The 23,414-nt window shown below is 65.6% G+C and overlaps 2 protein-coding genes across 4 annotated transcripts in view; one reads left to right on the top strand and one right to left on the bottom strand.

The window, feature by feature from the left end:
• The first annotated feature begins 275 nt into the window (after positions 1-275).
• Positions 276-14,778, top strand: ARHGAP45 (Rho GTPase activating protein 45). 3 transcript variants are annotated; one of them, XM_046637594.1, is made up of 23 exons: positions 276-514; positions 2,542-2,872; positions 5,468-5,611; positions 5,827-5,911; positions 6,013-6,085; positions 6,266-6,332; positions 6,448-6,585; positions 6,661-6,725; positions 6,873-6,983; positions 7,056-7,136; positions 8,986-9,174; positions 9,401-9,538; positions 9,640-9,830; positions 9,947-10,074; positions 10,169-10,252; positions 10,410-10,514; positions 10,620-10,792; positions 11,197-11,385; positions 11,475-11,612; positions 12,088-12,314; positions 12,399-12,609; positions 13,347-13,455; positions 13,862-14,778. In XM_046637594.1, exons 1-23 carry the CDS (start codon positions 377-379, stop codon positions 14,236-14,238), a joined length of 3,492 nt encoding a protein of 1,163 aa, XP_046493550.1. In that variant the 5' UTR covers positions 276-376; the 3' UTR covers positions 14,239-14,778. The 3 variants fall into 3 exon arrangements, with proteins under 3 accessions (XP_046493550.1, XP_046493552.1, XP_046493551.1); XM_046637596.1 differs by lacking the exon at positions 276-514 and adding an exon at positions 874-1,612; XM_046637595.1 differs by lacking the exon at positions 276-514 and adding an exon at positions 1,639-1,829.
• Positions 14,779-18,343: 3,565 nt separating this feature from the next.
• POLR2E (RNA polymerase II, I and III subunit E) overlaps positions 18,344-23,414 on the bottom strand; it is a 5,579-nt gene continuing 508 nt past the window's right edge. The window contains exons 2-8 of the mRNA XM_046637597.1: positions 22,163-22,337; positions 20,765-20,880; positions 20,108-20,188; positions 19,488-19,546; positions 19,303-19,381; positions 19,114-19,196; positions 18,344-18,788 (exon numbers count right to left, since the gene is read on the bottom strand). Coding sequence (XP_046493553.1) covers positions 19,131-19,196; positions 19,303-19,381; positions 19,488-19,546; positions 20,108-20,188; positions 20,765-20,880; positions 22,163-22,337 — 576 coding nt within the window. The 3' untranslated portion in view covers positions 18,344-18,788; positions 19,114-19,130. The remainder of the gene's footprint in view (positions 18,789-19,113; positions 19,197-19,302; positions 19,382-19,487; positions 19,547-20,107; positions 20,189-20,764; positions 20,881-22,162; positions 22,338-23,414) is intronic.

Raw genomic sequence — 23,414 nt, 5'->3', positions numbered from 1 at the left:
TTTGTGACACACATGCAATTCTTAGGGTGCAGATGACAGCCCCGCTGCAGTTGGCTGGACCCCCAGCTGTAAAGGCCTCTATGGGGACCAGGGAGTGATGGGGGTGGGGGGTGTCACATGGGACTGTGGCCTTCATAAGAGCCTGGACACTGGTCCGGGGCCCCTTGAGTGCCCACGTGAGTCTGGTGCCTGAGGGCGGTACCTGTGGGTGCCTGGTCGTGAAGTGGGCATGAGGTCAGGGCTCGGGAATGTCCGGGGCAGCTTGGAGAAGCCCAGCGGGGGCGGCCCAGCGCTCAGGCCTCCAGACCAGGCCGGGAGCCCACCCACCAGCCGCCCAGCGAGCCTGCCATCACCCCTCATCCCGGCCCCCAGAGCCATGAGTGGTGGGCAGAGGATCCTCAAAGCACTTCTGGGCTGGGCCTGCGGATGGACCCGGGCCTGGAGAGCCGGGTTTGGCGTGACGGGCTGTGGCCCACGTGCCCTGTGCCCGGGAGATCCAGCCCTCCCAGCCGAGGTCAGTGGGGGGCCGGTGCTGGGGAAGGTAAAGAGGATGAGGTTTTGGGATTGACGGTGGGACTTCGGAAGGGAAGGGGAGGAAGAATTGGGGAGGGGAGGGGGCTCGACTAGGGAGGATCCGAGAGAAGAGGTGATTTTGGGGGGGATGGGAGGGGATGGGGACCCAGGGAGGGGAGGAGGCGGGGATCTGGGCTCTCGGGGCCCTGCCAGGGGCGTGAGGAGTCGGCCTGGTGGCCTCGGGCGTGTTATCAGCGCTGCCATGTCAGTTCTGCTGCCCACCGCGTCCGGGGGGGGGCAGCGTGCGCCCTGGAATGTAGGACGGGGATGGGGGTGGGGAGCTGGGCCGAGGCCAGTGCAGGCGCGGGACTGAGGGGGACGTGACCCGCTATGCCCTGCGCTGCCCAGACCCTGGGGTCTGCAGGAGGCCGGGGGCGGGGGTCGCCTGTGAGAGGACGGGTGTCTGCGTCCGAGGTCCGCGTGCACAGCTCCGGGTCACGCGTTTCATCTGCGGAGCGCGTCTGAGCACGTGTCCCAGCCTGTCCCTGCGTGGGATCGTGCGCGCGTGTCTGCACTCCTGGCTGCGTCCGGGTGTGTCCGCGCGAGGGTCAGCGTCTCTGCTGCCCGCCCCCATCCCCCCAGGGCGCAGGTGCCAGGCGGCGGCGCGCGCTCCGACGCGCGCGGACAGCCCGAAAGCGGAAGCTGGGGGCGGGGCCAGGCTGGGGGCGGGGCCTGGGACCCCACCTTCGAGCCCACCCTGCCGAGCCGCAGGCTGAGGCCGGGAGGGTGGGTGGGGGGCGGGCCTGCGTCGCAGCCTCCGGAGGCCTTTTCCTGTGGAGGGAGGACCCGCCAATGAGGGCAGGGCCTGTCACGTGGGCCTGACAGCTGGGGAGGGGGTGGCCCGTGACAATGTGGTCCCGAGGCGGCCAGGGCCCAGAGCTGCGACGCTGAGACCCCCGCCTGCCCCAGCCCAGCCCTCGCCTTCGGGCCGCGCGGCCCCGGCCCCAGCATGTTCTCCAGGAAGAAGCGAGAACTCATGAAAACCCCTTCTATCTCCAAAAAGAACCGCGCGGGAAGCCCCATCCCGCCGCCCGCGGGGGTGAGTGAGACTCTGCGGGGAGCGCGCGGCGGGCGGGGACCTCGGAGAGACACCGGGCAGCAGGGGCCGGGCGCATCCTGCGCCGGGGCTGCCGGGGCGGGGGCCGCGCAGCGCGATGCTGGGCCGGCGGCGGGGGTCCCGGGCCAGCTACAGCCCCCACCGGGCCGGACTGCGGGCGCCGCGCGGGACCGGCCGCGACCCCGGCGTTCAGCTCACGGTAGGAGCTTCTGGGATGGGCGCGCATCCTCCATCCCCTTCCCCGAGAGCCGGTGGCGGGGCCCTGGGAGTGAGTGGGTGGGGAGGGTGCTGGGGTAGGGGCGGCAGTGCGTCTGGACTCTGTGGGAGGGGGGCTCGGGAGATTTGGGGGCTCGGGGCGCCGTTGGACGTGAGAGCTGTGGCACAGTCATTGGGCCTGAGGTTTACAGGGCAGCGGACCATGGAAGGGGATCCTGGGGCGTGTCTCCAGGGCCCAGGGGGTCTACAAGGTCGGGGGGTGTCTACAAGGCCTGGGGGTGTCTGTGGGACCGGGCGTCCACTGCACCCTCGGGCTCTGGGAATCGCCAGAGGGGTCTTTACCAGGGGGTAGGTGGCGCGCAGCAGCCTGAGGGGGGCTACAGGGTCCAGGACCCTCCCCTGGCCTTCCCTCCCCCCACCAGGAAGCGGGGTGCCTCCTCCCCCACACCCCCACAGGCCACGCCCCTGGCTGTGGTTTGGGTCGACGGTTGTTTGTGAAAGCTCTGGGGAAGAGGATGTTGGGTAACAGGTGTGAGAGGGGCGCGGCACCAAATCTCGGCCCTCTGACCTCTGGCCTTTGACCCCTATGGGGTCAGAGTGAAGACCCTCCAGCGCCCCCCTTTCCTTCTTGGGAAACTGAGGCAGTGCCCGGGGTTGAAGCACCAGCGTTACCAGCTCCCCACCCCCTATCTTAGGAGCTGCCCAAGAAAGATGGGGCTGACACCGTGTCCCTCGGACCCGGCGTGGACTTACTGGGCCCGGGCTGCAATGTCAAGGCCACCGGCACACTCAAGAGACCCACCAGCCTGAGCCGCCACGCCAGCGCCGCCGGCTTCCCGCTGTCCGGCGCCGGCTCCCGGACACTCGGCCGGGCCCACCGCAGCCCGCTGACGGCCGCCAGCCCCGCTGAGGCGCCCTTTGAGGGACCCTGCCCCGACACCACGGAGGACATCTCCCAGCTGCTGGCCGACGTGGCCCGCTTCGCGGAGGGCCTGGAAAAGCTCAGGGAGTGTGTTCTGTGTGATGGTGAGAACCCACAGGGGCACCAAGACCTGGGTGGGGGGCAGAGCCGGCCGCACGTATCCTAAACACGGTGGGGTCAAGGCAGCACTTGGGGAGGCTCAGAAGGGGATTGGCAGGAGGGCTTCATGGAAGAAGCCATTGCAGCTAAGGCTCTGAGGGATGTGTAGGAGTTTGGTGGCAACTAGCAGGAAAAGAGGCATTGAGGCAGAGGGAATGTGGTGCACACACATGCTCAGAAACATGTAATGCAGATGCATTTGGGGGAACGGGTTTGGGGTGTTGCTGATGTTTGAAGTGTGTGAGGCTGAAGGCATTGAGGATGGCAGGCAGAGGGGCCCGGGACATTATCCTGGGGCAATGGGGAGCCACAGAAGGTGTTAGAGCAGTGGTGGGACGAGGTCCACTCTGCATGTTGGACGGAGGTGGACTGGAGGCAGGCTGGAGAGACTCAGGAGGGACAGGAGGTAGGCCCAGTGCACGAGCTGCAGGAGTTTTCGGGAGTGAGCGGCCTGTGGGACGGCGGTTCCGTTTTCTCCTCCACGAGGCCGCTGACAGGCGGGCTTCCTGCCGAGTTATTTTCATCTGCTTCCTGTTTGCCCCTGGCAGCGGGCAGGCACCTCGTGTGCAGCGTGTGGGTCCTGCACGCTCCTCAGGAAACCACAGTGCCAGGGCCGTGCCCGGCGCTCCCGCCCACTCCCCCCTGGGAACCCATTCTGCAGATGAGGAAACCGAGGGCCCTAGTGGGCCTCTGACCACCAGCTTACTCAGCCAAGGAGAGGCCAGAGACGGGATTCGACCTCACCCTGCAGAGGAGCCTCTGCGCTTTGCGCGCGCTAAGGAAGGGCTCGCCAGCAGAGACCCCGCCCCTGCTGGGAGGGGGGTGGGAGCCCCGGGTTATCTGGTCCCAGGGGCGGCCGAGCTGTTTCCTGGGGAAACCGTAATCTCGGTTCCTTTCCCATCCTGGCGCTTCCTTGGAGGTCGGGCTGCGGCGGGGGCGCCCTTCTGGGGGAAGCGCCTGGAGCAGGGAGGACGTGGGTTCCGTCCCGGCGCCGCGCCCCTCGCCGAGCTGGGACATCCCGGGCGAGTCGCCTCGCTCTCTAAGCCTCAAGTGTCTTATCTGTGAAGCGGGGCGACGACGCGCCCCGCGAGGCTGCCGACTGTCCCCGGACGTCCTCGGCCTATTGCGATTCTTGTGGCGACAGTGAGAACCACACGGCGTCTTGGGGACGCCGGCGCTGTCAGCCCAGGCGGAGGCGCGCGCCGGGGTCCACGTGGGCCGGGCGGGGTCTCCTGGGGCCGGCCCGCCCCCTCCGGGCGGCGCCTCCTCGCGCCCTGCTCTTCGGCTTTGGGCCTCAGTTTCTCGGCCCGTCCACCCCCCCTCCATCCCCCGAATTAGGTCGCCTCGGGTCCCAGGCTCGTGCGCCCTAAATCCGGGGAGCCGGGGACCCAGCCAGGGCCCGCGGGCGGGCGGGGCGGGGCTTCCCTCGGCGGGGGTGGGGCCTCCGGACGGGTCAGAACCGGTTTGGCCGCCAGCCAGCCGCCGGAGGACCCCCCCAGACCCGCCCGGCGCCCCGTCCATCCTGCGCGTTCCCGGGCCCCGCGCCCCGCGTCTCTGCGGGGCGGTGCCCCCGGCGCTGGACCCGGGCTCAGTGCGCGGCCGCGCGGGGCCCCGAGGTGAGGGGACAGAGCGGGGTCCCCCAGTCCGGCCGGGAGCACGTGGCGCTGGGGACGCAGCTGCTGCCGCGCGCTTGCCTCGGCCGCGCCAAGCGGGGCCCGTCGGGGCTTCGCCGGCGTCCTCCGCCTGCCGTCCGCTTCCCGGCGGGTGGGGGTCGGGGGCCCCTCCCCTTCCTCCCTCCCGCTGCCGTTCCCGCTGGATGGGGGGCGTTCTGCGCACACTGTCCGCCCGCGCGCGCCGCTTGTTTCCAGTTAAGAACGTTCGAGAAGGGCGTTTAAAGCCGCTTCCCAAAGCGCGGATCCGACCTCGCCCTCCTTTCCCCTGACACCTTCTGTGACTCCCCGCTGCCCTGGAGGGAAGCCTCGAGGCGGGGTCCTTCTGCCTGCTGTTTTTTTTTTCGTGCTTTCAGAGTTAGCGTAGATGGAAGAGCTGCGTGATCCTCGAGCAACGACTTCCCCTCTCTGTGCCTCAGTTTCCCCATCTGCAAAACGGGGATGATGAGAGTGCTTGGCTCATGGGGTGGCTGTAGGGAGGGAGTGAGATAACGGGGTGCTGGAGGCCCAGGGCCCAGCAGGCAGGCAGGCACGGAGAGAGCTGGGCAGAGCCCTGAGCAGCCGGGAGGGGTTGGGGCAGGCGGGCTGCATGGAGGAGGAGGCGCCAGGACAGCAACTTGAAGGACAAGCGGGCGTGTGCTTTCTGGAGGGACAAGGAAGGAGTGTTCTGAGCAGAGGGGACTGGCCAGCAGTCCAGGGAGGGTCAGTGCCTCACCTGAGTTCCCACAAAGAGCCTTACTCGGGCAGCTGTCCTTGCTCATCTCTGCCTCAGTTTCCCCACCAGGGGACAGGAGCTCTGAGGAGGAGGTGGGCAAGCTTTCCCTGGGGCCAGGCCCCTCCCTCCACACTCACACCCACTCTGCCCAGCAGACCTCCTCGAGGCCCGCCGGCCGCTGGCCCATGAGCGCCTGGGTGAGGCCCTGCGTGTGATGCACCAGGTCATCTCCAAGTACCCACTGCTGAACACTTTGGAGACACTCACGGCTGCCGGAACCCTCATTGCCAAGATTAAAGGTCAGCCGGCCAGGACAGGGCAGCAAGGGCTCTCTGCCTGGGAGGGCTTCCCAGAGGAGGGGACTTTTGAAGTGGGTTTTGAAGGATGCATAGGAGTTTGATGGGCACAGCTGCTTCAATGCTCCCCCTGGGCTAAGGGCCCCCTTCAGTTAGTTGCAGGGGTGGTCACTTCCCAGAGTGGACCAACCCCCCTTGTCCTCATCTCTGCCTCCCAGCCTTCCGTTATGAGTGTAACAATGACTCAGACAAGCAGGAGTTTGAGAAGGCCCTGGAGACCATCGCCGTCTCCTTCAGCAGCACGTGAGCGATGGTGGGGGTGGGGAGGGTGCGGAGTGGGAGTAGGGGGTGGGGGAGGGGGGGAGCCCATGTGCCTCTTGAGGCTGACCCCACCGGCCCCGCAGAGTGTCCGAGTTCCTCATGGGCGAAGTGGACAGCAGCACCCTCCTGTCGGTGCCCCCCGGGGACCCGAGCCAGGTGAGCAGGGGCGGCCTGGATGCTGCCCAGGGTCAGGCTGGCAGGGTGGGTGAGTCCCCCCTGCTCCCTCTGCGGACCTGGGCCTCCCTCTCTGTCCAGGGGGCTGGACCGTCCCCAGCAGGGTGGGCATCACGCAGGGCCCCACCCCCGGGGGTGGCCTCACTGTGTCCCTCCTGACAGTCCATGGAGAGCCTGTACGGCCCCGGCAGTGACGGCGCCACCGCCAGCACCGAGGATGGGGACGAGGGTAAGTCTGAGCCGCGCACGGCCGGTGCCTGAAGGGTGGGCCGTGGGGCAGAGGCCTGGGGCCGAGGAGGGTGGGAGGCTCAGTGGGGCCTGAGCAGACCCCCGCTCCCCCGAAGGCGGCCTGCACCCCGAGGCGGTGGACGTGCTGCTGCAGCGCTGTGAGGGCGGCGTGGACGCGGCGCTGCACTATGCCAAGAACATGGCCAAGTACATGAAGGACCTCATCGGCTACCTGGAGAAGCGCAGCACGCTGGGTGAGCGCTGGGTCCGTGGGGTGGGGTCTGGCGGGAGCGCCCCTCCCCCTGCACTCACGCCCCTTCCCCCTGCAGAGATGGACTTTGCCAAAGGCCTGCAGAAGATCGTGCACAACTGCAGACAGAGCCTCCTGCAGGAGGTGGGGCCGCGTGGGCGCCGGGCAGGGGTTTCCCATCTGTGCCAAGGTGGTGACACTCACCGGGAGGGGGCAGGGCTTCCCCCAGGGCTGGGATGCTGGGGCACCCCTCCTGTGCCACCCCGGTGACGGCTGGCCCCGCCCCCGCAGCCCCCCATGCCTCTCCAGTCCATCTACTCGCTGGCCCTGGAGCAGGACGCGGACTTCGGCCACGGCCTGGTGCAGGCGGCGAACACGCTGCAGACGCAGACCTTCATGCAGGTGGGCAGCGCCCCCGGGGGGCAGGCTGGGGGCGGGTGCTGGGGTCCCCACTCATGGCCCATCTCACCCCAGCCTCTGAACCTGCGGCGGCTGGAGCATGAGAAGCGGAGGAAGGAGATCAAGGAGTCGTGGCATCGCGCCCAGAGGAAGCTGGTACCCGGGCGGGGCCAGGAGGAAGGGGCGGGGCCGGGTGGAAGGGGGCGTGTCTGAGATGGAGGGGCGGGGCATAAGAGGGGCGGGCCCAGGACAAAGGGGCGGGGCATAAGAAGGGCAGAGCAGGGATGAGGGGGCGTGTCTGGGATGGAGGAGCGGGGCATAAGAAGGGGCGGAGCAGGGAGGAAGGGGCGTGTCCTGGAGGAGGGGGGCGGTCCAGAGGAAAGGGCCTGGGTGGGGTGGCCTCTGCGAAGCATGGGCTGGGCCGTCCTATCCGGATTTTTCGGACACTGGCCATCGTGGCCTTCTGACCCTGTGGGGCTGGCCTTGGCGTCCCAAGTGGGAGCAGGTCCTGCCTCAAAGATGCTGCAGCCCCATGGCCCCCAGTTGCACAGGGGAGACCCCAGACCCACCCCACTCCCTGTCACGGTTCAGGCTTGGGGCCGAACGGTGCCTGCTGGGGGTGCAAGGGGCGGGTCTGCGTGGAGTGGAGGGTGACTGCTGCTCTCGGGCCTGGGGGAGCTCCAGGTTCCTGCCTGGTACTCTTTCCCACCTCTCTTTCTGGTCGTTCCAAGGGCACTAGTATCTTTGGGTTTTGCGTTTTAGCTTTGTTAACAGGGCCTGTGGAAAGGCGCCCCCACGCCCAGCTCCAGCAAGGGCTGTCCTGGGGCTCCTTCCAGCACCGACCCGCATATATGCAGCTCCTCCTCTTGTGCCCTTGGTGACGGCTGGGTGAGCAGCCTCTTCTGCTCCTGGCCTCCACCCCCAGAGGCTCACCCATCTCAGTCCACGTGAAACGCTCAGCTGTGAGGCCACGTGGCTTATTCCACTAAATCCCTATTGATGGACAGTTCAGTTGTTGCTGGGCTGCTGTTATTTCAAACACCATTACTGTGACGAGCTTGTGCCCCTGTCTCTCATCTCTGGGATGTGAGGCCAATTGTTTATCTTGGATCAGTGCCCAAATGGAATGGCTGAGCGTGGGTGTGCCAGCCTCAGCCACCGCTGTTCCTCTTCTGTGAACTCTTGGTTTGCATCCTTGCTCACTTTGGATTAGACAATGGCCTATTTCTTATTGATTTGCCAGAGCTGTTTACATATGAGAGAACCCAGCCCTTGATGATGTGCATTCCAGACCCCCCAACCCCCCTGGCCCAGTTTGTTTTTTGACTTTGACTTTACTTGTGGCCTATTTTGCCAGGTAGAAACCCGTTGTTGTTGGTGATAGTCTTTTGTTTTATGGTTTCTGAGTTTCATGTCACACGCTGAAAGGCCTTCGCTGCACTGCGGTTATTAAAAAAAAATTCTCCGTGGTTTCTCTCTGTACCTGTACGAGTTTTTATCTCTACGTTCAAACCTCTGGTGGTGCGGGCTGTGAGGTGTGGCCCCCGGAAGGCCCACCGGGGTTGACAGCGTGCTCTTCCTGCCACCCCTGAGGGTGCTCAGCTTCCTGCCTGGGTGGCCTTGCTGTCGTCTGTCAGACGGGAAGTGAAAGAGACAGGAGCACAGGAGGCTGCCTGCGCTGGCGGGGGTGGGTGTCGTGTCAGTGTCAGCAGATGGTGTAGTTCCTGCCTCGTTCTGAGCTTCTCTGTGCCTCAGTTTCTCCAGCTGTAAAACGGGCACAGCAGACGCTCGTTCCTCCTGGGGTCCCACCGTAGGCGTTTCCTCCTTTTCTTCTGCCGTCGGTTCTTGGGCAGGGGCTTCTGTTTGCCCAACTGGGTCCTGGGATCTGGGTGCAAAAGATGTGGGTGGCCGAGGTGCCTGGCTCGGTGCCTGGCTGATAGGGTGGGGAGGGCGAGGGGAGCTGGGGAGCCAGCTCAGGACCCGCCTCGTGGCTCCCCGCCCGCAGCATGAGGCGGAATACAACCTGCGCAAGGCCAAGCAAGGCTACACGCAGCGCTGCGACGACCACGACAAGGCGCGCGCGCTGGTGGCCAAGGCCGAGGAGGAGCAGGCCAGCGCCGGGCCCGGGGCGGGGGGCGCCGCCTCCAAGACCCTGGACAAGCGGCGGCGCCTGGAGGAGGAGGCCAAGAACAAGGTGGGGGCGGGCAGTGGGGGGAGGGGGGCAGCGGAGGGGGCGAGACCCAGTGGCGGCAGATCCCGGGGCGCCATGCGCAATTCCCCCGCTCCCCGGGCTGTGCACCCCGCCAGGAGTGCCTTCCCGTGCGTTTCTGCGGGCTGGGTTTCTGTGTTGGGCCTCACGATGCCCTGAGGGCGGAACCCCGGGCTCAGGCCTCTCTCCGTGTCCCCTGGCCCCACCCCAGGCGGAGGAAGCCATGGCCACGTACCGCACGTGCGTGGCGGACGCTAAGACGCAGAAGCAGGGGCTGGAGGACGCCAAGGTGACGGCGCTCCGGCAGATCCAGGAGGTCATCCGGCAGAGCGACCAGACCATCAAGTCGGTGTGTGGCGGGTGCGCCCTCGCGCGGGGGGCGGGGCAGCCGCCGGGGCAGCCTCCTGACCCTGCCGCGCGCGCCGTGCGCGCCGCCCCCTCCGTCCACAGGCCACCATCTCCTACTACCAGACGATGCACATGCAGACCGCGCCGCTGCCCGTGCACTTCCAGATGCTCTGCGAGAGCAGCAAGCTGTACGACCCGGGCCAGCAGTACGCGTCCTACGTGCGCCAGCTGCAGCGCGGCGAGGAGCCCGACGTGCACTATGACTTCGAGCCCCACGTCTCCACCAGCTCCTGGTACGCCGTCTGCGCGTGCCCAGGGGGCCGGGCTGCCCGCTTGTGATGGGGGCGGATGTGACCGTGCTTCTGTGACCCCCATCACGGCCCCGCCTGCTGGCTGTGTGTCCCACCAGGTCCCCGGTCATGCGCACCCGGAAGAGCAGCTTCAACGTTGGCGACGCGGCGGGGGCGGAGGCTGCGGGCAGCCCCCCGGAGGAAGGTGGGCCCAGTGACGATGGGGCGCTGGCCAAGGAGCGCAGGGGTGAGTGCCCAGCGGGGACGTGGGGGCGGCCACGCCTCCCTGATGACCTTCTCAGCCCCCCTCAGGCGTTCACTGGAGGTACCTCCCTCCGCAGGTGGGCGCGGGCACCAGGTGCACAAGTCGTGGCCCATCTCGATCTCAGACGCAGACGGCAGCCTGGACCCCAGCTCCAGCCCAGGTGAAGGGACCTGCCCGGTGGCTGGGGGCAGAGGCCTCGGTGGGCTCACCGTGCAGCCGGGGTGATGGAGAGTGTGACCGCAGAGGACCCTCCGGGGAGCACCTGGTGGCCCGGTCTCTCCTGCCTCGGGGTGTCTGACCTCCGTTTTCCTGCTCAGGGGACTTTAAGAAGTTCCAGCGGATGTCGTCCAGTGGCACCATGTCGTCCAGTGAGGAGCTGGCGGACCAGGAGGGCAGTGCAGAGGGGTCCACCTTTGAACAAGGTGAGGGGGCCCCTACCCGGGCACTGGGGGGACAGGGGCTTGGACTGGGCGTGTGGGCCTGGCCCCCACCTGCCTCGGCCAGGCTGACTCCGTGCCCGCCCCCAGCTGACCTCAACGGCATGGCCCCTGATCTGTCAGTGGCCATTCCCAGCGGGCCCTTCCGCCACGTGGGGCTGTCCAAGGCAGCCCGGACCCACCGGCTGCGGAAGCTCCGCACGCCCGCCAAGTGCCGGGAGTGCAACAGCTACGTGTACTTCCAGGGCGCCGAGTGCGAGGAGGTGCGTGAGGGGGAACCCCAGGGCGCAGGGGGAGCCAGGAAGGTCCCACGCGGAGCGGAGTTCGGGAGGGATGTTAAGCGAGGCGCAAACGGGAGCATTTGGAGACCTGGAGCCTACTGGGGGGCGAGGGTCCCAGGTGGAGGGCACAGCCCATGCAAAGGCCTGGAGGCAGGAGCCGGCGGGCTGTGGGAGGAAAACCAAGGATCAGGGGTGGATTGGTGGGCGGCAGCGTGGGAGGGCGTCTGTCGGCCCTGAGGGGCTACAGCAAGCTCTGAGCGGCAATCTGGATGGCTCATGTAGGGGGCGGTTGTGAGGGCATCAAGGAGGAGACAGGAGGTGGGGCCAGGGGCCTGGGTGCTGGGCTGGGGGGCTGGGAGGGGTCGGCTCACTCCACGTCCCCCCAGTGCTGCCTCGCCTGCCACAAGAAGTGCCTGGAGACCCTGGCCATCCAGTGCGGCCACAAGAAGCTGCAGGGCCGCCTGCAGCTCTTCGGCCAGGACTTCAGCCAGGCAGCCCGCAGCACCTCGGACGGCGTGCCCTTCATCGTCAAGAAGTGCGTCTGCGAGATCGAGCGGCGGGCGCTGCGCACCAAGGTGACCACCCCGGGGACGGCGCGGTTCCGCCCTGGGGGACGCGGGGAGGGGAGGCGGGCGTGGGCCAAGGCTCACTGCGGCCCCCACAGGGCATCTACCGGGTCAACGGGGTGAAGACGCGCGTGGAGAAGCTGTGCCAGGCGTTCGAGACTGGCAAGGAGCTGGTGGAATTGTCACAGGCCCCGCCCCACGACATCAGCAACGTTCTCAAACTCTACCTGCGCCAGGTGAGGCGGCCAAGTTGGGGCAGACGCTGGGCCTGCCAGGACCTGAGGTTAGCGGGGCGGGGCCAGCGTGGGGGGCGGGGCTGCTAGACTAGGGCATGGTCTGCACAGAGTGGGTGGGGCCGGCGCCTGGCCTGGGTGGGGCTGCTAGGCTGGGGGCGTGGCCTGTACAGAGTGGGCGGGGCCGGCGCCTGGCAGGGGTGGGGCTGCTAGGCTGGGGGCGTGGCCTGTACAGAGTGGGCGGGGCCAGTGCCTGGCCTGGGTGGGGCTGCTAGGTTGGGGGCGTGGTCTGTACAGAGTGGGCGGGGCCGGCGCCTGGCAGGGGTGGGGCTGCTAGGGTGGGGGCGTGGTCGGTACAGAGTGGGCAGGGTCGGTGCCAGGCAGGGGTGGGGCTGGTAGGCTGGGGACGTGGCCGGAGCGGGACACGCCGAAGCCGGACCGGGCCCACTGACCCCTGACCTGACCTGATGCCCCACAGCTGCCGGAGCCACTCATCTCCTTCCGTTTCTACCACGAGCTCATGGGGCTGGCCAAGGACAGTCTGAAGGCGGAGGCGGAGGCCAAGGCAGCATCCCGGGGCCGGCCGGATGTGGCCGAGAGTGAGGCTGCGGCCGTGGCCATGGCGGGCCGGCTGCGGGAGCTGCTGCAGGACCTGCCGCCTGAGAACTGGGCGACGCTGCGGTACCTGCTAGGACACCTGCGCAGGTGAGGGCCAGCCGGGCCGGGGTCCAGGGGGGTGGCATCTGGGGAGCCACTGACATGGCTCTTGTGCCCTCTGACACGCCCCAGGATCGTGGAGGTGGAGCAGGACAACAAGATGACGCCAGGGAACCTGGGCATCGTGTTTGGGCCCACGCTGCTGCGGCCACGGCCCACCGAGGCCACCGTGTCCCTCTCCTCTCTGGTCGACTACCCCCACCAGGCCCGCATCATCGAGACCCTCATCACCCACTACAGCCTGGTCTTTGAGAAGCAGCCCGAGGAGGCGCTCGGGGGCCAGGTGAGGGGTGAGGGGTGCCAGGCTCCGTGAGCATGTGGGGGCTGTGAGTCTGGCCCCCTTGTCAGGGTGCAGACGGGAAGAACTGGGAGACGTCTGGTTTCCACTGGGCGGTCAGGTTAGGGGTGGCCTTTTAGTTATATTTTAAGCAAAGACCTGATGGAGCGTTGGCTCAGGTCTGGGGGAGAGTCCCAGGCTGTGCAAAGGCCCTGTGGCTGTCTTTCCACCCTCTCTCCTTCTGCCCCCCACTGGCCTTTTCCTGTCTCCTGTCTCTGTGCCAGCTACAGCACCTCCTCACACCCTGGCTCCAGCCTGCCACTTTCTCTGGCCGTCAGGCTCTCCTTTCACGTCTACAAGTTCTACTGGTTTCTGAGCAGCTTCCTGCTCCTGTACTCAAGTCCCCGTTGCGTGTCTTTAATCCCTCTGCCAGTGTCCCTCAGTGTGGAGGGGAGGCCGGGTCCCAGGTTTTGGGAGGCAGACGCCTGGGTGTGGCCTCAGGACGGTAGCTCCCGTCCTGGTGTCCCTGCAGGGGCCCAGCCTTTCTGGCCAAGGTCGTCTGCCCCATGGGACAACCTCGGTCTGTTTATGACATGGGGATGGGGTGTTGTCACATCCTCAGCAGCAGCAGCGGGTGTTAACAATTTTTACGGTTTCTATGTAGTTCATTTACAAGAAAGAAAACGGACCTGGAGCTGAGCAGGCATCCAGGTCCCTAGCTGACCTCCATCCCACCCCCACAGGATGGGACGTCCCACCAGCGGGCGGAGGTGGTGGTCCAGGTGCCATACCCGGAGGCGAGTGAGGGGGCCGCCTTCGCCCTGCAGGAGGAGGCTGAGGACGGCGGCCGAGGTGAGTGGTGTGGTGGGATGGGGGGCACTTTGCCAGCAGCCGGCGCCTGACCCGGGAGACAGGCAGGTGGGCGGATGGTGGTGCCGTGGGTCCATGTCTCTGCCCGTGGGTTTTGTCTCCCACGGAGACCATGTGTGTCACCTGTCCATTCATTGCTTTTATCTGTTGCAAACACAAGAGATGCCCTTTCAAGGTGTGTAGACAATGCCGAGAAATGGAAATGACCCCGAGTGTCGAGACTGCACCTCCTCTGCGGGGGGAGGTTTCCAAGCCGAGACCTGTGCCTGCTGAGGGGGGCCACCTCGCAGTGTCACAGGCAGCGGAGCCTGGGTCCCCTCCTGGTCTCAGGGCATCCGTCTCTCTCCCTCTCTCTCTGTCCCTCTGTCCCTCCCTCCCTCTCTCTCAGACTTCCCAGAATCCCACATCGCCTCCAACGATTCAGACTCAGAGCTGGAGGAGGTGACAGACCTGCTGTCCCCGGTGGGTGGGGCTGCCCTGCACCGCCTCAGCCTCCTGGAGAAGCAGGGCAGCGAGGCCAGCGTGGACGAGGGCCGGGACAGCTGCAGCGGCAGCGAGGAGCAGCTGGGGGCTGAGGCCGGGGAGGCTGGGGACGGGGACAGGTTCTGGGAGGGGCTCGGGGAAGGCCTGGCCAGGCGGCTCTCGGAGTCCAACGCCAACCAGAGCAACAACAACGTGGCCCAGGCCCAGCCGCCCGCCCTGCAGCTCCATGGCGGGCAAGTGCCGGCGGGCAGCGGCCCGGGGAGGCAGCCGGAGTTGGTGTAGCTGCGGTGGTGGGGCAGGCCCGTCCCATTCCTGGCTCCTGTCCTGTGGCGTGCCTGGGCCAGGCCACGGCTCCCTGGGCCACGACGTCCGGGCACCATGAGGCCTCCTGCTTCCAGCCTGCAGCGCCAAGGGCATGGCTGGCCCCCTTTTCCAGAAGCTTCCAGGAGTATGGTGTGAGATTTTGGTCCACCCTGCGCTCCATTACACCCTGCAGGCCCGGCTTGGCTGAGCTGGGGGACAATGCTCTCAGGAATAGCCGTGGGGCTGTGAGGACAGAGAAAGCCACTGAGCGACCCCTGCCTTGCCCTGGAGGCTGGCTGCCCCCCGGACCGCAGGCTCTGCCCTGACTTGCGTCGAGGGCCGGGAAGGCCACCCTGGTGGCCGGACAGCGGGGGCCCGGCGGCAGCCTCAGGATGCCCTTGCTTTTCAGAAAACTGGGTTTTGCCACCAGGGTTAGGTACCCAGTGAGGTCTGTCTGGGTCAGGGCGTTCTTCTTCGATACGCACATTTATTTTGCTTAAAATAAAGTCTTTACTCTGAGCCCGTCTTCTCTGGTGGCGGTGGCCTGGGGACAGGGACACAGTGGGCCCTGAGGCTGTCCCAGTTCCTCGCTGGGGAGGGCTGTGAGGAGGAGAAATGCCCCGACGAACAGCCCACTGGGTGTGAGGGCCCAGGGCCTCCGAGGCCGGCTGTGCAGACGCTCAGGGGTCAGGTGACCGCTTCAGGTCAACTTTGAGCTGAGCGCTGTCCTGTAGAACCTTCCAGATGACAGAGATGCTCCGGGGCGGCAGGCACCAGCCTCCCGTGGCTGCTGAGCTCTGGAACTGTGGCCGCTGTGCAGCGGAACTGAGGTTTCAACTCCCTTTAGTTTAGATGGAAGACCTTCAGGAGGGCCGGGGCCACCATCTGGGACCCCCCAGCTCCCATCACCGACCCCTTGCCCAGCTCGGAGACCCCCCCCCCAGGGAAGTTTATGCGGGAGGGCCCAGGACACCCAGCGGAGAGGAAACCCAACTTTCCACCCGACAAGGGAGAATTATCCGGAACTCACAGCGTCAGGATAAAAGCAGCCCCGGGGCCCCTCACGTGGCCGCGCCGCCCCCTGCAGCAGCTTCCTAAAAAAGAGCTGGAAGGGAGGCCAGCGAAGGACAGCCCAGGGCCGTGTTTTGCAACCAGATGAATGGCGCAGGGCCACGGCCACGGCCACTCCCGCCCTCCTGGAGGCAGAGTTGAGTACCTGCAAGAGGGACACCTGCCTGCAAAGCCGAAATAGTCACTGTCTGGCCCTTTATAGAAAAAACTTGCTGACCCATGATCTACATTTTTAAAAAGGTCAGAAGAATTAACAGACCAAACTATTTAACAGATCAGTGCTCAGCCAGACAGCAGCTTCCCACTTACCGGCGTCAGTCAGACAGCAAATGCCATGAGAAGCATCCCATTTGCAGGTGCGAAAGCATCTCCCCGGGGCCTGGCGAGGCCTGCAAACTCGGGGCTCTGGATGCTGTTGGAGACACCCCTCATAATTTGCCTAGTCGCCTGGCTTCACAAGGTGGTGCCAGATTCAGGCATGGCTTGACCCAGGCTCACAGCATGTCACAGTGACCTGGGGCTGTGTGAATGCCCAGGCCCTCCTCCTCACCCGGCCCGTCCCCCAGGAGGGGGTGCTTCTTGTGGAAGCCCTGAGACAGGTGTCACAGAGCATCCACCCACCCTGAGCCCATCTCAGGGACTTGGACAGGCTGTGTGTGGTGGCATAGGCAGGATCTGGTCCCCAAGCAACAAAGGGGCGAATTCCCAACGGAAAGCCAGGTGCTGCCGGAGGGAGGGGCACGAAGGCTGGGAGGTAAGGGCAAACTCGCTCCACAGAGCCGACTTGAAAGCATGCCGAGGGGTCCAAGGCCCTTCGTACGGGGGCAGGGCAGGTGGGTACCCAGCTCCAGAGCCACAGCAAACCCGTCCAAAGCACAAGGAATCTTTGCGGACGTTGGCGAGTTGATTCTAGGACTCACTTGCAAAAGCAAACATTCAAGAACAGCCCAAATTTTTATGGTGGCAAAAGATACATAATATAAACTGACCATCTTAACCGTTTTTCAGGGCACAGCTCAGCGGCATGAAGCACATTCACACGGTTGTGCCACCATCCCCTCCATCCGTCTCCAGAACTTTCCATCTCCCCAAACTGAAGCTCTGTCCCCATGAAGCACTGACTCCCACCCCTCCCCCAGCCCCTGGCCCCCCATCCACTTTCTGTGTCTGTGGATGTGGCTCCTCTGGGGACCTCCTGTGAGTGGACCACACAGTGTGTGTCCCTCTGTGTCTGGCTCATTTTGGCCAAGATGATTTTGGGAACAATGTACACTCATTTGGGGGGAAGGAGAGACTTTTCCTACCGTTAGACACACTGCCATTTTAAGAAGCTGAGCTGATCCATGTAAAAGAGAATCTCAAAACAGACCCGTCTATCTGGGGGTTTACATAGCAGTGGGGCCGTTCGGGGGGTGACAAAAGGCCCTGCCAGATGCTCAATGGACGGGTCAAGACCAGTGTCTGCTTGTGGAGATAAGGTCACATCCTGCAACGCCCGGAAGTAAAGCCCAGGACTTACGGCCACGTGTACACAGCAACCCCACAAGCGGACGTCTAAGAAACGCGAAAGGGAAGGAGTGTCCGCAAACTGTGTATCTGAGGAGGAACTCGCATCAAGAGCACATAAAGAACTCCCACAACTCAGTCATAAAATGACAAGTGACACATGACCCGGCGAGACAAAGGGCAGACTCTGCACAGACATTTCTCCAAAGCTGACACGCAAGAAGCCAGTAAGCCGGGAGGTGGCTGGCCGTCACCGTCATCAGGACAATGAGTCAGGGCCGGCGAGCCGCCAGCTCACGCGCCCAGCGGACCGCAGAGGAACCCGCGGGCAATGCAGAGGAACTGGTCTGTGCACGGCTGCTGGGAGCATGAAACGGCGCCGCTGTGGAAACTATCTGGCAGTTTCTCGAAAGGGCAACCAGTTTCCACACAACCCAGCAATTCTACTGCTGGGCTCACACCCAAGAAAACACACACGCACATCCACACAGAAACGCCTACGTGAGGGCCGGCCCAGTGGCGCAGCGGTTAAGTGTGCAGTTTCCGCTTCTCGGCGGCCCGGGGTTCACCGGTTCGGATCCCGGGTGTGGACATGGCACCGCTTGGCAAGCCATGCTGTGGCAGGCGTCCCACATATAAAGTAGAGGAAGATGGGCACGGATGTTAGCTCAGGGCCAGTCTTCCTCAGCAAAAAGAGGACTGGCAGTAGTTAGCTCAAGGCTAATCTTCCTCAAAAAAAAAAAGAAAGAAAGAAAGAAACACCTACATGGATGCCCACGGCTGCACGACTCACAACAGCCAGAGTGGACACGACCCCAGCGCCCATCGACGGCTGACGGACCCACACGTGTCTGTCCACACGCTGGAGCACGACGCAGCTGTGAAGGGGAGCGAGGCCCTGACACAGCCACACGTGGACGGACCTGCACACACGACGCTCAGGGAGTGAAGCAGACACAGAAGGACACACGGCGTGGGACCCCATGGACGGGAAACGTCCAGAACAGGCAGATCCACAGACAGAGAGCAGGCTCGTGGGGGCGACGGGCTGGGGGGCGACGGGCTGGGGGGCGACGAGGGGTGATGCTGACGGGATGGGGTTGCTTTGCCAGGAGATGGGACATCTGACAGTGACTGTGGTGCTGGGCGCACGACCGCGAGTCAGCTCCCCTGTTGATCTGGCAGCAGAGGCCTGAGCTGTGCTGATGTGAACTCTCTCTTGACAAAGCGGAGGAAACAAATACGGCGGCTGCTGTACCCGCGCGGGGATGGCCGTCTCACATCGGATACCAAACGGGAAAAGTGGGCAGTTTGACCCCAAACCTCTGTGCAAGAAATGCACCATGACACAAACGAGGGAGCGGGCGTGGAGCACGGCCCGCCCTGTGCTCGGGGAGGGGCCAGACGCAGGCTCCCGGCACCCGTGGGTGGGACAGGCGCTGGGCAGTGGGCGCCATGCCGCCACCGAGCGAGGCCTGCTGTTTCCCTGTGGTTTCAGACTAGCAAGTTTGTTTACTCAAAATACGTTTAATTTTTTAAAACACGCAGCAATCAATCCTAACTGAAAACCCAGATGAGGTTTAATCCCGCCCCCGCTGCCCTCAAGGCTCACACAGACGTGGCAGGGCCGCCTTGAGGGGACACGGCGACAGCAGGGCTGACCAGAGATGGGAGCCAGGGCCCACTCGGGGCGCTCAGAGCGGGGGGAAGGAGCTGGGACTGTTTGTCACCATCCCCTTGGCATCCTGTCCCCTCCAGACGCTCGTCACACGGAATCCGAGGTGGCTCAGCGTCCAGGCGAGGCCACAAGGACCTCAGCTCAGGAAAGGCAACTCCGCCATGGGGTCTGGAGGAGCAGCGGCAAGGCCTTCAGGAGAGTGGGTCCCACAGGGCAGGCGGCCCCCTCGCCCACTGCCGGGCAGGGTGGTCAGGGCGTGTCCGTCTCCCAGGCGCTGGACGAGGGAAGAGGCGGTCACACCTGTCCTGGGAACTGGGCTTGCCCAGACTGGACTCGGGGAGCCTCCAGGCCCCCAGGAGGTGGCCTGAGGGCTGCGGGGGAACCAGGCACGGGAGGGTGTGGGGCACAGGGGAGACCGGGAGGGGAAGCATGGCTGCACCGCGCTCTCGCTCGGGTCAGCAGCTCAGCGGGGTGGGTACCACGTGGGGCTCGCACACCAGAAGGAGCGGGAACCTTCCTGCACATGGGCGGGGAGAGGCAGACACCCACCCCAGGCCCGGCTGCCCAGGCCCCCCGCCGGGCCTCAGCGTCCGTCTCACCTGGCGGCGGGCGGCGGCTACTGCACCAGCCGGTAGGTGATGTACCTGCCCGCTGTCTCGCTGGGCCGAATGATCTTCACCACCTGCGAGGCGGGAAAGCAGGAGCTGGGGGCGCGTCTCCCGGGGCAGGGCGCCGGCTCTGAAGGAGGCTGAGCAGGTCCCCAGGGCCAGAGGGGGTCGGGCTCTCACCTGCCCTCGCTTTATCCCGAAGTAGCGCGCCACAGGGTCTCCGGCCTGGATCCTGGGCAGCTGGTTCTCGCGCAGCTTACTGGACGCAGAGTCAGGGAAAAGGCACTCGGGGCGGATGGGGCGGGGGACACAAAGTGAGGAGGAGGGAGCAGGAGGGGACGGCCCGGAGGAGCCAAAAAGGATACTACCGGGCCAGCAGCTCCGTCACCTCCTCCTTGGTCATGACGACGTGCTCCGGGACCAGCTGCGAGAGAGCACCCAGGTCTGCGCCAGGCCCGTGTGCCCCACGCGGAGGAGGGGTGCAGGGCGGGCCCGGGGTCGCTTCCTTGGTGTGAAATGTCAGCCCAGGCGCTCAGGGCGTGTGCGGAGTCCCGGCCTGAGTCCCACCCCTCCTGACGCCCCGTGACTGTCACGCAGACGGCCACCAGGAGAATTCCAGGAGCCCCGGGGCTCCTAGGAAGGAGATCCCAGCCCGCCCAGAGTCCCTGATGCTGCAGACGGGGTGGGAGCCCACGGCAGCGAGTCCCCTGGGGCTGCTGCTCCCGCCCAGGGGCCACAGCCTGAGGCCCCTGCTCTGCGTCCCTCAGCAAAGACCTCTGCACACGCCGGGCACGCCCAGCTCGGGGCTGTCTCCCCAGAGTCCCGTTCTCCCACAAACCCCGCATCTCTGCCGGCCCCGAACTGGTGAGGGGCTTTGGGGCGGGTGGGTTTCCAGCCTGGGCTCCTCGCTCACCCCCATCTTCCTCAGCCGGCAGTGGGCGGGGCCCGGGGCCCACCCCCTTTCCCCTGGGGTCCAGACGCCCACCTCGTGCTCCGTGATGTTGATGAGCAGCTCCTGCTGCAAAAACTGTTCCAGTATGTACTTGGGGGCCATGTCGACCAGGGACTGCAAGAGACGCACACGCTCAGCAGGGCCCAGGGGCACACCCTGCCTGCCCCCCTGCTGAGTCCCCTGAGACAACCCCACCCACTTCTTCCCCAGAGGCCGCTGGCAGGCGGGGAGCTGAACGTGGCTGCTCTGGTGCCCCAAGACGCCAGGCGTCATAAACTGGGAACACCCGCCTGGTGGACGAGCCGGCCCGCCCTACCACGTGGGGCCCTCAGGCAGCCCCCAGGGCAGGGGGACAAAGGTGTTGGCCACTCCTCCATCCCAACCACCAGCCTCTGCTCAGGCCTGGCCAACACCCAGACAGGGGGCGCAGGGCCCACCCTGGGGGACACCCCATCCTGCCCACTCAGACAGCAGCTCCCTCTCAGATCCTGAGCTCCCGGAGCTGCACCCCAGGAGCAGGCGGGCACAGCGCCCCCTCCAGCAGCCGGAGGTGACACGGCATCCAGCTGCGGCAGTGCCCACACCGGGTGCGCCCGAGAAGGGGAAGGGAAGCGAGGCGCGTGGGTCAGGGCAGAACGGGAAGCGGTCGGGCTCGGAGCATGCCCGGGCGCCCGGGCCGTGGCGGCCCACCTGCTTGGCGGAGGGCGTCATGCCCTGCTGCACCACGATGAGGGCCCGGGTGATGTTCTCCTCCTGCATGCGCTGGCAGTACACCTTGATGGTCTTGATGCCCACCTTGGGCTCCTCTGCGGACAGAGCAGAGCTGGTCTCACGGTGAGGCCCCTCGAGCCCTCGGGCCCATGCCAAGGCCGTTACCCCTCTCTGGGGCCTCAGTTTCCCCATGTACAAAATGAGACTTGAGTCGCTGTTTCCCAGAACAGGGAGCTGCCTGGGGAGCTGAGAGGCGCCGGCACCAGGCCCTCCAGGACCCTCTCTGGGAGTGGGATCCAGGTCTCGGTTGGTCCTGAGTTTTGGCAAACCCAGATTAAGCAGCTTCTTTAGCCTGGGAGCCCGTGAGACGCGTTGCTGGGGAGTCAGAGGTGTGAGGACCTCAGGTCAGCTGACCCAGAGAGCGTGGTCCCGGCATGGCAACGGGTCCCATCCCCCCACCACCAGGGGTGGGAGCCCTTGCACTCTCGGCAGCACACTGGGCCTGGGGCCTTGTCCCTCGAGGACCACTGGACCTCATGAGCCCAGCAGGTCAGTGCCCGGGCAGCGGCCACCAGGATCTGATGGGGATCCCAAGCCGAGCCTTCATCCTGGTGCTACGTCTCACTCCACTGACGGGCAGTGTCTGGGGCCGAGCTGTGTCCCCAACCCCCACGTGGAGTCCTAACACCGGGACCTCAGGCTGCAACTGCACCTGGAGGGCGGGCCTTCAAAGAGGTGACTGTCCTAACAGCAGGTCACGAAGGCGGGCCCTGATCCAACTGACTGGGGTCCTTTATGAGGAGAAAACGAGGACACAGACACACAGAGGGATGAACACGGGAGGAGTGGGAGGAGGCAGCTGTCCACACGGAGGGACAGAGGCCTGGGGGGAACCAGCCCTGCCAACACCTGGAGCCCCGGCCTCCAGCACCAGAGACGTTAAGGTCCGGCGTCTGAGCCCCAGCCTGCGGCGTTTCCTTACAGCAGCCGAGCAAACCGACTGGGAAGGAGCCTCAGCCTGCCCCGTGGCACATCTGAGCGCAGGGGCGCCCCAACGTCAGGAGGGGCTGGCAGCCCAGCAGGGAGGCCTATGATAATCCTGCTCGGAGAAATGTCCGAGGAAGAGAGGACGAGGAAGGGGACGAGCAGAGGGAAGCTAGACAAGGCACGGAGAGGGGTCAGGGGTCAATGCCATCACCCACAGTCAGGAGGGCGACGGGAGTTTCTTCCAGGGCGGGCAGAAGGACGAGGCCCGGTATAGACTCTGGGTCACACAGCAGGCGGCTGTCACACGCAGATCGAGCAGGCCCTCAGACAGCGCCACCAGACCGTGACCCCTCGGGGACACACGGCCGGGAGGACCAGCAAGGCCCTCACCCGGGAAGAAGACGAACATCTGGTCGGTGGGGTCGTCATTGTGGGCCACCAGCACGGTGAGGTCCGTGCGCCGCGGCCGCCCCTCACTCGGCTTGTCCCCGAACTGGGCCTTGAACTCCTCCAGCGTCTGGTCCAGCTCATCCTGCGTCACCAGGTAGCCACGGTCGTGGCACAGCTGCAGGCAGACAGAGCCAGGTGACCCAGGGTGGCGGGAGCACCAGGGCAAGATCTGGGGCCGGACGGGGGCGCTGCAGAGGACCGCGTGGGGTGCTGGGGCCTGGTGCAGGCGGTGTGTGTAGAGGCCCGAGGAGAGGACGGCACAAGTGTAGACAGACACCGGGCACACCCCAGAGAGCCCCGCCTGCTCCAGGGAACCAGCGGCCATGCCTGTTGTCATCCTATCCCCAGCCTCACAGGGGGCTGTGACAGGTGCAGCGGGACAGCTGGGACTTGAGGGGGAGCCCTGGGGTCCAGGGTAGATGGAGACAGCTAGGCGGGAAGGGGCTGCTGGGTGGGCCGGGTGACTCTAGTCCATAAAGTGGGGGACGGCCTGAGAGCCGGTGCTCAGAAACCGGGGCTCTTTGCGTGGGGTCGACGAGAAGAGGACAGAGACGCCTCCCGCCCCGTCTCCCCCGAAGTCCCCACAGCCCGATTCTCCCTCCTGAGCCCTCACGTCTGCTCTCTCAGGGCCCCTAACACCATCAGTCTGAAGCACAGCCGTTTTGGTCTGTTTTCAGGGTCACTTTGCAAAGCGGGGGAGAGGCTGGGGGCAGCTGCCCCGGCTCAGTCCCCACAGCCCTGCGAGGCTGGGTGGTCCTGGTCGAGGCCCACGCCTCGGGGGGGTAGGGGTGGGGGCCTCTGGGGATCACACCGGTCCCCTACCAGGGGCGGCTTAATGCACGTGGCACAGCGACTGCTTAGCCAGCCTGCCATGGTCACTCCACCCCAACCAGCCCCGGAAACTCCAAGTTGGCGGAAGAGGCGCAGAAATAGCCACCAGACCGAAAGGTCAGAGAGGGACGTCCTCGCTGGACGGCAGGTCAGGCCAGCTGACCGGGTGCCTTCCAAGCCCACGATTCTGGGGTTCTGTGTTACGCACGCGGGGCGGCCCCGTCTTCGAGAAATATAAACAAGAGGGAGACCCAGGGTCTGCCGTCTCGAGGGAGACCACGACCCGGAGACAGAGTCAGCATCCCGGGCAGACCCCGCCCCCGGGGCCGGTCGGACTCTGGCCTTGGACTCTGGTCTCGGC

Source organism: Equus quagga, chromosome 14, assembly GCF_021613505.1.
Source record: "Equus quagga isolate Etosha38 chromosome 14, UCLA_HA_Equagga_1.0, whole genome shotgun sequence".
Lineage (NCBI taxonomy): Eukaryota > Metazoa > Chordata > Mammalia > Perissodactyla > Equidae > Equus > Equus quagga.
This window is presented reverse-complemented; position numbering and strand designations above follow the sequence as displayed.